General features: G+C 33.2%; 1 protein-coding gene and 2 long non-coding RNA genes across 3 annotated transcripts in view; all 3 read left to right on the top strand.

The window, feature by feature from the left end:
- Positions 1–12,703, top strand: part of LOC140043975 (CUB domain-containing protein 2-like) — a 64,767-nt gene extending 52,064 nt beyond the window's left edge. The window contains exons 2-5 of the mRNA XM_072088460.1: positions 9,189–9,527; positions 10,450–10,578; positions 11,294–11,638; positions 12,047–12,703. Coding sequence (XP_071944561.1) covers positions 9,189–9,527; positions 10,450–10,578; positions 11,294–11,638; positions 12,047–12,405 — 1,172 coding nt within the window. The 3' untranslated portion in view covers positions 12,406–12,703. The remainder of the gene's footprint in view (positions 1–9,188; positions 9,528–10,449; positions 10,579–11,293; positions 11,639–12,046) is intronic.
- Positions 1,864–2,873, top strand: LOC140044966 (uncharacterized). The gene is made up of 3 exons (XR_011844510.1): positions 1,864–1,896; positions 2,151–2,256; positions 2,863–2,873. It is a non-coding gene; the product is annotated as an uncharacterized lncRNA (long non-coding RNA).
- LOC140044735 (uncharacterized) lies at positions 3,166–4,369 on the top strand. The gene is made up of 3 exons (XR_011844488.1): positions 3,166–3,405; positions 3,663–3,763; positions 4,331–4,369. It is a non-coding gene; the product is annotated as an uncharacterized lncRNA (long non-coding RNA).
- Positions 12,704–15,853: the final 3,150 nt, after the last annotated feature.

Raw genomic sequence — 15,853 nt, 5'->3', positions numbered from 1 at the left:
TATTATTATTATTATTATCAATATCGTTATCGTTGTCGTTGTCGTTGTCGTTGTCGTTGTCGTCGTTGTCGTTGTCGTTGTCGTTGTCGTTGTCATTATCATTATCATTATTTAAAAAACTTTCTTTTTTTCATTTACTATTACATTATAGACAATTCAATACGATTATATAATTATTAGTGTCAGTTCAGTCTGGTGGAAAAACATAAAGAGATCAAAACAAAAATAATAATTTTACTTTTTTTAACTTGATAACTCAAGTAGAGAACTAAAAAAATCCAGTTAGCCATCAGGGTGCAGTTTCTAAAACTTTGACAAAAACGTACACGTACCATTGTAATTGTTATATACTGTATATTCTTTAATTTTATAAAATGCTTATGTTAATTTATTTTCGATTATAAAAGGGACGATATGGAGAAGATAAGTTCATCTGACATTGTCACTATCGACGTATATGATGACAAAGGCAAGGAAGTTGGTATGAATTTAGAAATTAAGTTTCCTGTTATTAAGGTACGTTTTAAGCAACTAACGGTTGTTTTAAAAGATTTTAACATAATAATAATAAATATATAATATATAATATAAACGTATAATTATTATTCATAATATCTGTTTTTCAAGAACATTACAAATGAAAATTCGAAAAATGTAAAATATATACCAGTGTGTTATTATACTGAAAATATAGACTCTTCAGAGCCGTAAGTATAGGCAGTTATTTATTTTTAGAAAGGTGGTAATGAAAATAAAAAGTGACTATAAGACAAGTGAGACAGATAAGTTCGGATAAATCGCCAATTGGTCAAATTACCTGCGTTACATCAACGTCTTCATGCGTTGTGTCATTTCACTCTTCCGTGATCCACCAACCAAGCTAATCAGTAGGGAGCTAGCGATTTGTGACGACCAATGACCTGACCTCAGGTCAAGTCAATCGATGTTTCGTCGGCCGTCGCCTGTACCTAGAAACCATCAAAACTATGTTTGAAGCGAGGAGTCACGTCCCAATGTCCCGCATGCGCACAGTGAATTACCATGATGTAGGTTGTCGAAATCGTTTGTCATTGCAAATCGAAAGCTCCCCTATTGATCACATAGCGGTGCCTTCTATTACGACGACTGTTGCTCATTGATATTTATTCATTTACCAAAAATAACTTTGTTTTGAAATGTTTAATGGCTTTTGAAATGTCATGTATTGTTAAATTGCTTGTTGAATAACTCTTTTATTAAGGATATGGTCAACAGAAGGTTGTTCTACTCTTTATGAAAACTACCATATTGATGGTGTGATATGCAAATGTAATCATATGACGTCATTTGTCGTTTTGATGAAACCGATACCGGTAAAATATGATCCATTATAATATCTTTCCTGATTAAAATATATAAATTCATTTTTATTTTTTTTGTATTTATAAAACATACTTGAATGCGTTTACTATAGTGAATCAACAAGGTTCCGTAGGCCTACTTGAAAATAGTTATCTAAATGGTCGACTAAAGAAGACTTTAGGGTAGTTAATCAAATATAAATCAGAAATAATAAATCGACGAATAATTTTTGTAAAGTAGGCTACTGGTGATTCTGAAACCTATTTTTACTAACTATGGCCTAGCATTGCTAACATTGTCTTTGATTGAATATTTCTGTGTATCTTTTGAAACAAAAAATTAGCGTGTGAATGTAACATTTATCTTACATTTTATGTAGGCCTAAATGTATTTATTTATAATCAGTCAGTGTAGATAATTATTAATTATATTATTATTACTTTCTGTTTTATAGTCAAATATTAATGACAAGACTTTATCAATAATTACTAACGTTGGACTTGCAATTTCCAGTTTGTTTCTTATTATAACCCTGATTACTGTATACAGTTTCAAGTAAGTTATCAAATACAAAACATGATTTAACTGTTTGAGACATGACACAAAGTTTGCACTAACACTTGTTCTTATAATACAATTAATGTTGAAAATAATCTTTAAACAAGATACATTTTTTCCAGCTGTTTCTATGTAGCCTCTTAATTGATACAGTTAGTAGACGTTGTATTTACTTACACTGTCCTACTTCAAATAAGACTTTAATCATGATGGGATTCTAGAATTGATTCTAAAAATTATTACTATTTTAGAAGCTTAAGAAACTCTGAACGCCATAAAATTCTGTGTCATCTGGTGGTTGCTCTACTTATTGTCAATTTGTTCTATGCCTTTCTAGGTGTGAATGTTAAAAACAAGGTATTTTTAATTTAAATGTCAAAATATGTTATTATGACTTAATACAATTAACATTTACGTAAAATGTTATTCATAATTGTTTATTTGCAAATACTGTACTTAGTATCGTATACCATAAGCTAAACCTTAAACTAACTTTTAGGATAGATGCACAACATGCGATACAAATTAGATGCTGTATTGCCAATATTCCTATAATACTAGGCAAATATTTATGTGGAGATGCAGTACTGAGAATAGGGCATGATGTTTCAATAAAAGGCATGCCATCACTCCTTCCAAACATACACTCCTTAATGAATTCTTCAAAATAGACTATATTCAGGGGTTTTGGCAACACTGTTATCGGCCGCTCAGGTGTTTTTAGCCCTTTCCATATTTAGCCTGTTTTCAGATTTACTGTAAATATTAATAAAACAAAAGGCGGCACTGGAAGACGATATCATATATAGTAACGAACATAAACTTGCTCAAAGGACCGTTTCCTAGATATAGCATACTATTATATTTTTTTTTAAACTGTTTTTTATGGGTCGACTGTCCTTATTTTTGTTTAAGATATTCATCCTTTTCTTCGTCTTCCTCATTATTCTTCGTATTTTCCAGATTGTATGTGCTGTCATTGCTGGTTGCTTACATTACAGTCTCTTAGCCACCTTTTCATGGATGCTAATTGTGTCTACAGACGTGTGCATGAAGATCAGACATCCGTTTGTTAACCACGAACGACGATTTTTATTTAGTCGTTATCTTGGCTGGATAGTGCCTAGTATATTCGTAGGAGTGACGGCTGGATGTACAAGGGAAAACTACGTTTCCAATGAAGTGCAATATCATTTACATTGTTCAGCGAACTGAAAAATATGCATTGGAAATGGCTTGCATAGCATTCGTCTGAAATGTGTGATATTGAATACCACACCCTATACTCTAAATGATAACAGTTTAAATGTCGATGTATAGGTTACTGTCATAGGTTATAATTTTTCTTGAGTTTAACAAGTTTTGTTTATACTTAAGAAAAAGATAAAATGCACACATAGCTTTGAATCTTAGTTAGCATCTTTTATTATTTTAATTTATAGGTGCTGGTTGAACATGGACTTTGCAATCTGGACTTTCATCATACCAATGGCTATTACACTTGTGGTAAGTAATTGTTGGAATCATCCCATGCCCTCTTCAGTGTGTTGTCGTTGGTACACTGGTAAATTAAGTTTTTAAACGGGTGTTTCAATAGATTTTAAAAAGTTTTACATTTTTGTCTGTGTTTTAATAAGAATCGAAACGTTTAGTTGATTTCCTGTAGGCCTATTTTCAACAACCAATTCTTACAAACTTTTACACTAAAAGTAGAAGACTGAACAAATACTCATTAATAATACATACTGTATTTTCTTGTATAGATTATCAGTGTACAGATTGTTGTCATTGGACAAATAGCACTCAAAAAAACTCGATTTCCAACACGATCTAAAGAGGACAAGAACTCAAACAAACGAATCAGGTATCAATAATATCATAAATGATTTCGTTTTGACATGAACAATTTCATAATAATTATTATAATAAATGATAAAATGATAATGAAGATACAGAGTAGTAAATAATTGTTGCCAGAATAGAATAGAAAGATTATAGATGAAATAGAATAGCAATATGCTCAATGTGATATCTACAATATTATACACACACATATATTAGTATATGCATTTGGATTTCACACTGCCACCTTAAGCTCGGTCTACACTATCAAACTAGTTTGACAAAAACAATGTGATTTGTCAAAATATGGTAGTGATGTGCCCAAATATGGTGGTGATGTGTTGTCTATATAATGGGAACATCACATGTTTTGTCCCATAAAGTTTGATAGTGTAGACAGAGCATTAGAGTCTTCATCAGAAAGTTCCATGTCATTAAAACATTGAAAAGTTATAACGTCTTCCAGACTGATTGAAATTGTTAAAATTACTTTTATCAGTAAGTATGCAAGGATTTCTAGTAATAAATAATAAATAATATAGTATGAATATCAAATACTATTGTGTTTTCCTTGTGTTTGTATTTAAAGATCGTTGGCGTTCGGTTTGATCCTCCTTGCACCTGTGGTTGTACTGCCATGGATTTTCGGTATTATCATCCTCTTCAGTAGTTCCAAAGACATGGAATACATATTTGTCATCATGAATTCATTGCAAGGTTTCTTCATCTGGCTCTCTCAAGCCCCTTTCTCACAGATGTGCCTGCAATATACCGGTACAGTGCTGGCGTCGTGCCGGTATCGTTACCGGCATATACCCATTCTCATCGGACTATCGTGCCGGAAATATAACCGGTATATACCGGCTTTCTGTGAGAAAGGAGTCGGGCATATTCGGCCAATAAAAAGTCTCTGACAAAATAATTATTGAGGGCGTCCTTTATTGTTATTATTTTTGTCTAGCGATGATATGGCGGCGAATGTTAAGTTACAGATTATTATCTTCCTTTACAGCATATTTATGCAATACATGCTATGTACAGTATATTGTGCATATATTATACAGGTATAGCAATTAATTTGCCGTCATCGGCAATCTGTAAAACACCTTAGAAGGCTGTAGGCCTACAATTTACAAGGCGACGAAAGGTCAGGCACCAACAAACAAAGAGCTATGGCTGGCCTAGCCTAGCGGCCTATATATAGATTATGCTACAAATTTCTTCTTGTCCCCTTATTTTAAGCAGCTCTCTTATCTCATTATCCCTCCAGTTCGACATTATTATTGTTAATTGAATTGAATAGGCGCCAAAGTGATACACTTGACTGCGCAAGGTGTCAAAGCCTCGACGGGAAACCCCGGAATATAACGGCGATACGTTCTCACAGAATGCCCGTCTGGCATTGCGGGGAATATCCCTAGAATATTACTAGGTCTAAAGCAGGTCATGTCGATGCCGGCATGGTGCCGGCATGATGCCAAGACGACCCGTTCTCACAGAAAACCATACCGGCATGGTAATGGTATATTCCCGCAATATTCCTGGCACACAACTCTGTGAGAAAGGGGCTTAATTCACATTCCTCATTCGAATAATCAGGGCCAATTAGGACAAACAAAGGCCGCAATTGAACATTCTAGCCTGGAAGCAACCTTTGATAAACCCACACCAACATAAACCATTTGTATTTGTTTGTGTATTGTATATATTGCTGTGTATAATTATTTTATTTATATTATAATTAATGTGTTAAAATTATATGTTTGCTCTGATTATCTTTAAAGCACATGTAATACGGGAGTTGTTCACACTGAACTGCTTTGCGTTGAACTACCGTATTCTATGACGTCGTCTTTTTAAACGGAATTTTTAGAGTTTGTAATGAATTAATCATTCTGTTTTTACATTATTTGAATAGTCGGTTTTTAATTTGTTGTACTACTTTAATATTGTAGAACTACCGGTACTTGTAAGTAACGTCATATGCATACATGTATTATTAAGTCACACTATTTGCTTTGCATAATTACTGGAGGTTATCACGTGATTTTTGTTCTATCGAAATTTGTGGAAAATTATTTAATAATTAAATAAATCTGTAATCTACAATTTATTGCATTGAATAACAAAATGACAATGTTACTATTTTTCATTTTCAATAATATTTTGTAAAATAAATCATGTCAGACAGCAATGCTAAACAAGTATGACTTGTCACGTGTCATTGTTTTGAAAGCTTTGTCGACATCGTACATTACCCACCCCTCCCCCCCCCCCAAAAAAAAACTGTATGTTGAGCCAAATAATCAATAAACACTCGTACATGTACGCAGTAATCGCAATTCATATATTTTTATACATAAATTGTATTATCAGTAATTTATAATAATTAGTGCAAGCTTTACATAATAGTAGCACACATGCGGACATCGGTACATATATTATTATCAATCAATAGAATCGGTTTTATACAATTGTTCTAATACTAAAATGTGTGTATTTGACAATCAAATGGCATCGTTGTATTTCGCCGTTTCGTTCTTTCAGCTGCTGACTCCATTGTTTTTTGGTTTTTTGTTGTTATTTTTTCAACATTCCAAATTCGTCAACAACTCATTCGTTAATTATTAGATTATAATTCGTCAATATGCCATCCTGCTTCCATCTGTTTGTTTTCTAATGTGATCTAACGTATAGCCTAAGCACCTGTAGTTCCGCTGCCTCTCGCTTATGGAATGACCTACCCGCCTCTGTTATGTCATGTTCTTCTTCTATCGCCTTTAAATCTGCCTTGAAAAGTCATCTTTTTAGTCGCGTGGAAGCGACTCTATAGTTCACTATGTCGGTCGGTCGGTCGGTCTGTCTGTCTGTCTGTCTGTCGGTCTGTCTGTCGGTCTGTCTGTCTGTCTGTCTGTCGGTCCGGTATCACTATGCGTTTTATCGCTTTATGACCTTATCTTGATATCAGTTTAATCTAGCTAAGTCAATTTTTCACAGAATATTCCTTATGGCCAGGAATCGATGTGGTTATGTTTTCACGGTGCGCAATAAAAAATTACGCGGTCTACGCACGATTTAACGAAATCACGTTTGTAATCATATCTTAACAACCATGAATCACAATTAAATAAAATTTGGTACTCATAAATGTCAGGGCATAAATCATCATATGGCAATACAATTACGTGCGTAGCGCATGTAACGCATGCGTACGCGCGCTTAAAATTTTCAAAATTTATTGTCGATGAAATAAGAGTACGTTTCAGGCAATTTTAAGCGTTTACAAAATTGCCATGAGTGCGCAGATTTTTGCGCACGCACTGCGCGTTAAATGTTATTGCGCACTCTTCTTGCCCGATTTCTGTTTTCTTGACTTACTTTTCAACTCGAAATTACGTTATACGAGCACGTCAAAAGTGACAGGCTACGCACGTGTAAATTAAAAAAATATAAATGTTTTTAAACATTTCAACATTTTTAAACATGTTCAGTAATTTCGGTCAGTATAGTTCACTATGTCGGTCGGTCCGTCTGTCGGTCGGTCCGTCTGTCTGTCGGTCTGTTTGTCTGTCGGTCCGGTATCACTATGCATTGTAGCACGCGACTTAATGGCTGTTGGCCTTGTTCTTTCAAATTGAGCTCTCTCATACTCTGCGCCTTTGATCACTTACTGCTGGAATTTGCGCGTTAGAAATTCGTATTATTATTCATTACAAATTCGTATTATTGTTAGGAAGGTAAGACACGTGTTAGTCGAATAGAGATTTACAAACCCTGCTTGCAATTTATTATTTATATCAGGTTGTTTTCTCCAAGATAATTACTGAGTTGTAAGTAAACAACCCTTTCCAACAACTTAGATGCTTTTCATTTCACGTCGTAATAAAAATTATAGTGATGAATTTAACCGTTATTAAAAATATTACATTGAAACACTCTTGAATGTTGTTTAACCTTAACAAATTAATGTTCTTTCCATGGTGACGATGGAGACTAATCTAATAATAACTCTTTTGAGTTTACTAAGAAATGGTAATATACAAACCATAGCACTTAAGATAAGGTGTAATATTGTCATCATTAAATTCATAAAATACTCCAATATGTAGAATATTAACAGAGAAGAATAATTAAGACAGTTAAATCTTATGGTTAGGATTGGAGTGTTATGATTTGTTTAAAAGACTTATGCAGTCTGTAGGTCTACTGTATTTCCATGGAGAAATAATTATATTGCCACGGTATTTCTTTAATTTAATACTAATAATATTTCATCGTCGCCTGTTTTAAGTTACTATGGAACGTGTTCTGTTGATAACATTTCTATTCCTTGTTATCAACCTAAACTATTTTTCTGTTGGTAAGTTTAACTATGCATTTTTTTAGTTTCATACTTTTTAGGACCACAATGGACACTAATTCTTCTGTGTTAAAAAAAAATTGTCTCCTTGAAAATATGTTTTAATAATGCCATTTTAATTGAACATAATAGTTATTAATTATCTTGATTGAAATTAGGTTGAAAAAAAGCATTCACCTAAAAAACTGTAATTTGAATTGTTTGTCAGACAATGACTTTTGGATGTTTCCGTTTATGTTCTATGTAAGTTTTTTTTAAGTGGAATTATTGTTTTTTTTTTTTAAAGGAAAGAATGTATATTCTTCATTCCATTCTTTTATTTGATCTTTTTTATTACATATTTTGGGGAGGGGGACAATACATATTAAAGGATTAATAGGGTCGTCCTGAATCTATTGTGTTATTCTATCAATGTTCATGTTTTTAGAATCGAAATAAGCTCAACACGCAGTGTAACAATCATAATCTTTGTGTGTTGTAACTTTCTTAAATTGATCTTATCATTGCTCTGTTATCTGTAAATTTAGTTTTCGAAAGATTATCTTAACATTTTACAAACATTATTTTTTAATACAATTGTTGGAAAGAATAAATAATGTGTGACTGTGTAACTTGTAGATGGACCAACTGCTAATGTATAATCTTTATAAAAATATATTCAAATAGTATGTGATAATCCTGTATTATTTTTACTTGCCAAAAGTTACATTGATGATTCTTGTGATAGTTGTGTAATATTTGATTGAATATCTGTGTTAATATTTTCGGGTATACAAATGTTTTAATCGTTCATTTACGTTGCTTATAAAAAAGAGAAAGCATTATTTAACGCACACATAAATTGACTTTATTGTAAATTATTTAAATTGTTGTCGTATTCGGGCCAATGAACTATGTATTTGATGAATGTCCCGGGTAATATTCCTAGGAAAGACTATAGTAATAGGCTGATATCAACATTATAATGATGACGATTAGGCCAAAAAACAATTACATAATACTAGAGTGTAATTGAAAAAAATAATCATATTGGTTGTTTCTGTTGTTCGGGATTATAAAAACTAAATGAGTGTTTTTACTTTTAAAGGGCAAACGGAATGGTCTGGCGAGTACTTTCTATGTCCAAATCAGCCGAGGGATATTACATCACCAAATTATCCCAGCAACTATGATGATAATCTTATCTACAATTGGACGTTTAGTACATATCCTGGAAATTTACTATTGCTCACATTTTATAGTTTTCATCTCGAACCCGACTGTTTTGATTATGTGTTAATTGACGACGGAAATACTACTGTAAAATACTGCGAAACAGACTTTCCACCAGACACCTTGTCGACAAGTAACAGATTGATTATTATGTTTCGTACCGACAGTAGTGGACAACGTAATGGTTTTTTTGGTAATATTACAGTGTACAACGGTAGGTGATTAAACAGTTATTCATTCTTCTAAATAAGCTGTCTGATCAGGACAATAAAACTATAGTAAACAGCCATGTTGTGGACTGTACCGGTACAAAATTGTAAACGTGGTCTCCAAAGATCATGTGATGTTTGGATGTACACTTGGAAAAATCCACTCTTCAGAATATTAATAATTGTAGTATTATGTTTATGATTGGTTAGCATATTTTGTATTAATGGTTTGTCAACATTTCAAATCCACGTGGCCATGCGTCAATCTATATGCGCTTGGCCGCGTGAAAACGAAACATTTACGTTCGACTCAATTTGCAATTTGGACCGAAACCGTGCCGGAACAGGTGTGACAGACCCTTAAAGCATTATTTCACCTGACGTGTTGCACATACACAACCCAATTGATTATGTCATGGTGTTCGACCTGTGAAAAGAGAGAGAAAAGTTTAAAGGTTAATTACTAATATTAATTTGACCTTTGAAATGCAGACTTGTAGAACGACTAAGCAAGAATCTTCCAAATGCAATTTCCTCAAAATATGTAACATAACAGAATCAAACACTAAATTTTGAAGTTAAAGTATTAAAAAACAATCTTATGAACACTGAAAACCCCTTTCCTCTGATTAAGCCTCTACTAGGCAACGGTAAAACAACACTATGTACTAAATAATGTAACTTATTAACTTTAAACATTTGGAATTCTCTTATTGGCCATAATTCTAGTTTATCTAATTCATAGGTTCATGTTTTGTGTTTCTATTGTTGCCAGACCATTGTGACTGGAAGTGTTATATTAATGTTCGATATTATTTTATTTCAGTATATTGCTCATAACTTATTATATCAACGTTTTATTATAGAACAAATTTCATAAAATGTATTTTAGAAATTTATATTTTTCTTAATCTTATTTTAATATAGAAACAGAAGGCTTTTGCGCTGACTTTGAATATGATTTTAATGGTTGGACTCCTGATGCTCATTCACCAGTGTGGCAACGCTCAAATAATAGTATAAGCAATTCAAGTTCTGGCCACTCAGGCTCCAATAGTAAGTTAGAAACCCTCCACATAAACACGTCAGCAATCATATTTAGTACGTGCCATTTTTAGCAAGCACACACAAAATTATTTACATACTGGCCATTCACTATTTCCACTATAGTAATTATAGAAAACATACTATTAATACTGATCTAAATAATGTTTCCTCATCATTCACTTTAGAAACTTATTTTAGCACCGCTAAACACACAACGAATACTGATCACTAGCAAAGTTTAGTATTATGTCCTTCGTGGGCTCGTCCCACTTTTATTGCCATAAAATAGATTTTTAACATAATGACATAATATTAGTCTACCTCTTACTCTTTGTATTAAAATATTACACATATCATATATCATATCATAATATAGGATAAAAATAAATATATACACATAGGCCTATATAGAACAATCACATTTTTCTCCATTAAAAATTTTTAGATGATAAAACTTATTAAAACACTATTAAATGACAAGAAAAGAAGTGATTAAAATTGTTTTTGTTGTAGTTGTTTTAGGGTGGAGATGCAATAACCCAGGAAGCAAAGTTTAGTTTTCACACTCGAGCAAACTCTGCGTTTGCAAACACAGTGTTTACTAATGTAGACTAAATAGGTTATTTAAGAATTAGTTTCCATTGCTGCTGTATGTTTAAAGATAGAGTAAATCATTTAAAAATCGAATTATTAACAACCTCTTTATTTCCATTATTTTTTAAAGGAAATTATTATATTTATATTGATTCTTCTGATGAACAAGGGTATGTTGCAGACATTCAATTTTCAGATTTACCAACTAATTGGAAATACGCATCTATTCAGTTTTATTATTACATAAGCAGTCAAACTTACACTCAGAAGCTTCAAGTAACATATTATTTAGATGGCTTTGTTGAGGATTTTATTGTCATTCATGAAACAGCGAGTGGTGGATGGAAATTTGCAAGTGCAATATTTAGTAACAGTTTAATTCCAAATATATTGATTCGCGGAATTGCTTTCGGAAAAACCTCATCAAAAGGACTTATAGTTGTTGATGATATTTTTGTTAGTGAAAGTTTTGAAGGTATGTTTATTTAATATTTTATTCTATTTTTAATTAATTTATATTTTGTTTTAATATGCGCAATATAGAAAATATGTGACATTCAATAAATGTGTCATTCACATTGCTATAAAGAAGAAGATTTACCATAACTTTCTTTAAGGTTAGGGTAAATTTTAAAAAATACGTAAAAAGAAGAAACAAGCGTATCAGTGGAACTACGGTGACTCTATATCTTTATAATAATAATATCACATTATGAAAAGATCAAGCAAAAACAACAAAAAATACAAAAACACCAGCGTTGTAATCGATAAATAATTACTAGGGTTATATCCAGGGTTAACTCTTCCCTTGTTATATCAGTGTATATTGTTTCGAATTATTTAAACATAGTTTTACTTAATGAATGTTTTTCGTTTGTTAAAGGTCAAACGGAATGGTCTTTTGAGTACTTTTTATATCCAAATCAGTCGAAGAATATTACATCACCACATTATCATCACCAAAACAAGTATGATGATAATCTGAGCTACAATTGGACGTTTCGTACATATCCTGGACATTTGCTGTTGCTCACATTTTTTGATTTTTATGTCGAAGAATTCTATGATTACGTGTCAGTTGATGATGGAGGTACACTTGTCAGATACGACGGTCAGGATTTGCCACCAGACACTTTGTCTATAAATAACACGTTGATTGTTAAGTTTAGTACCGATAACAGTGGACAACGTAGAGGTTTCTCTTCTGGTATTAAAGTGTACAACGGTAGGATGTTAATTTAAATGTTAGAATTTATGTTTATATAACACCATACAAATTAAAAAAAAAAAATTATCAGGGACGAGTGTACAGTATGTATATGTTTATTTTATTTAAATTTGTTAATTAATATTTTAATCGAATTATTCTGTTTCATACAAAACATGGGATAGTTAAGAGTACTGTATTTCCCCATACCATTTTAATCTCTATCTGCGCCAACCCCACTCACCCCTCTTCCTACAGTACCCCAAACAGCCAAGATTTTTATAAATCATAGAATCACTGTTTCGACGAACCCTATTGACTGATGAAACTGGGTTGAAATTAGTATATTGCTTTATATAGTAAAATATTAATTGTAGTTACATTTTAGAAAAGCGAATTATTATTATTATATTAATATTATAGATTATTCTAATCAACCGATGCCTCCAATTTTAAAGGATACCACAACCATATATACAACCGATACATCTACTTCTAATAATCTTGCTACTACTAATATCATTTCTACTAATCTTGGTATTACGGATAATACAATTATGAATCCTGCAACTACAGATACGCTTTCTAATACTGCTACCTCCGATGCCGCTATCACTAACTCTACTACTATTAATACTACGCATAATAATCCTGCAAAATCCGATCCTATCGATCATGTTGTTACGGATAATACGGCTACTAATCCTACTACCGATCCTACTAATACTAATCCAGCTACTACTGATTCCACTAAAATTAATCCTGCTACTAACGGTACTACGACCAATCCAGCTACTTCCGATATCACTACCACCACTGACCTTACGGTTACTAAAGGTAAATATCTTGATATTTTACTGTTTACGCAAAAAATTATGATCTACTATTACGAACATTATTCTGAACTTATTGACTGACATTGACAATTTAGAAGCTAATGCAAAATAAATAGTGTTTCGGCGAAGAAGAGGACATACACCTCTAAATATTTTGACATTTAATACAATTACAATTTATAATATGATAGCAAATTACGTGTAATTGCAGTTATCATAACAACATCACCAGAAGTAGAAAACACTGCTCTTCAACATCAGGACCATAGCATTAAATTCTCGACTTAAACTGAAAATGGTGGAATTTTCACAAATTAATAAGTAATTTATAGTTAGTTAGTTTACTAAGAAATGGTAATATACAAACCATAGCACTTACAATAATGTGTAATATTGTCATCATTAAATTCATAAAATACTCCAATCTGTAGAATATTAACAGAGAAGAATAATTAAGATTGTTAAATTTCTCTGAAAGACATGATAATGCAGTCTGTAGGCCTACTGTATTTCGTGAAATAGTAGTAATATTTCATCGTCACCGCTTTTTTCATTTCATTCCATTTCATTATTTATTTGGTCTATTTAATTATATACAAAACAAAAAACCTGAAATTGGGGAGACCAGGGTCAACCTAAGTGAACTTAATCACTGTAGCTGAGCCGGTTGACCCAACCCCAAAGTCAGTTAACACATAAAAGACGTAAAGACAAAATACAGTTACAGCGAGTTACAGTCCAGAAACCCCACCAGAAGCTTAAAACAAAATATAATAAGAAATGTATCTCTTCTAACAGACAAAGATGAAACTGAAAGCAAATTTAACCTCTCCTCAAAGCACATCTGTCCACGATGCTGTTTGAGAGCAAGACGAGTTGCTCTCCTATGGACCCCCTCAAGCTGATCTGACAAAGACTTCGTCCATGGAAACCAAGCAGGTTGCGCATACTCCAGACCAGGCAAAACAAGACTTTTGTACAAAGACAAAAATGCACTGGTCGAAGCATGTCCAGCCACACTCCAAACAAAGCCCAAAATACGTTTAGCTTTGGAAACAATGACATGGACATGGTCATCCCAGGTCAATTTTGAGTTAAAAGTAACACCAAGGTATTTAAAAGATGTCACCGGACTAATATGAGAGCCAAACAAAAGGTATTTAGACAACTGTCTGTTACGCGAACGTGTGACATGCAGGACATTCGTCTTCATAACATTGAAAGGCATGCGATTTGCTTGGCTCCACAGACCAAGTCGATCCAGATCAACTTGAAGGTTTAGAGAATCCTGAGGAGAGTTAATTGCATTATAAATAAGAGTATCATCAGCAAAAATAGCAGTTTTACATTTAAGTGAACAAATAATATCGTTAATAAAAAAGTTAAAAAGAATGGGACCGAGTACACTGCCTTGAGGTACCCCACTGGTTACCTCCACCCAGTTAGATGAAGACCCTTTAAATTGAACCTTTTGGTATCTTTTAATTAAAAAAGACTTTAACCAGTACCATATATCACCAGTAATGTTAAATTGCTGGGAAAGCTTATTGAGGAGAATGTCATGAGGCATCCGGTCAAAGGCCTTCGAGATATCTAAAAAATGGCATCAATATGGGGTGGAGATCTTTTATCTAAAACAGAGGACCAGTCATGGATAATAGTTGCAAGTTGCGTGGCACATGATTTATTAGGTAAAAACCCATGTTGGTTTTCGATAAACAAGCAATTGTCAGTAGCATGTTTTAGAAGTGCTTGCACCACAAGCCTCTCTAGCAATTTACCCACAACAGATGTTAAAGCCACCGGGCGGTAGTTGTTAAAATCGGCAGTCACTCCTTTCTTAAAGATAGGGGTGACATGTGCCCTCTTCCAACCTTCTGGCACACAACCTGATGAAATTGAAATTTTAAACAACTCGTAAAGAACTGGGGAAAATGTCGGGGCACAGAGCTGGAGAAGCTTGGGGGACAAGTTGTCTGGGCCTGCAGCCTTGTTTGTTTTAAGCTTCTGCAACATGCTAGTGATTTGTGAAACAGAAAAATAAACATTAGATAAGGTTGGTAGTGGATATAAACAAGGTAAAGGAGTATCTGGAATATTCTCAGAATAATTAAAAACGGACGAAAAGACATTTTGAAAGCCTTGAGCGATATCTTCCGGCTTTTCAATTTGTGCTCCATCAAGCATGAAAACACTAGCACAGGAAGACTTCCGTTTCATTCTGACATGTCCCCAGAATCTACGTTTGTTATCAGGAGATGAAAACAATTTATTTACATAATTATAATACGCTCTTTTGGTCTTGTATTATAAATCATTTCTAATTTGTTTATATTTAGTCCAAATGTCCATTGATTGAGTCTTCACAAACTTTATAAACAGAGCTCGTTTCTTGTTGGCTAGCCGTAAGATGTCGATCGTAATCCATGGTTTGTTCTTGGATTTCTTGCGTATCACCACTGGGAAACTGTCTCTAACCGCGGCCTCTAGTAGGTCCAGACAGCCTTCCCAAGATGAGTTGATGTCTTGATGGTCAATCACCATACACCACGGGGCAAGGTGCAATAACTGGTTAAGATGATTAGTGTCAGCATTCGCATAAGACAAAAACTGCCTTATAAGTGCTGGTTCAGGTTGAGCTTTTCGC

The sequence above is a fragment of the Antedon mediterranea genome, chromosome 3 (genome assembly GCF_964355755.1).
Source record: "Antedon mediterranea chromosome 3, ecAntMedi1.1, whole genome shotgun sequence".
Classification (NCBI taxonomy): domain Eukaryota; kingdom Metazoa; phylum Echinodermata; class Crinoidea; order Comatulida; family Antedonidae; genus Antedon; species Antedon mediterranea.
This window is presented reverse-complemented; position numbering and strand designations above follow the sequence as displayed.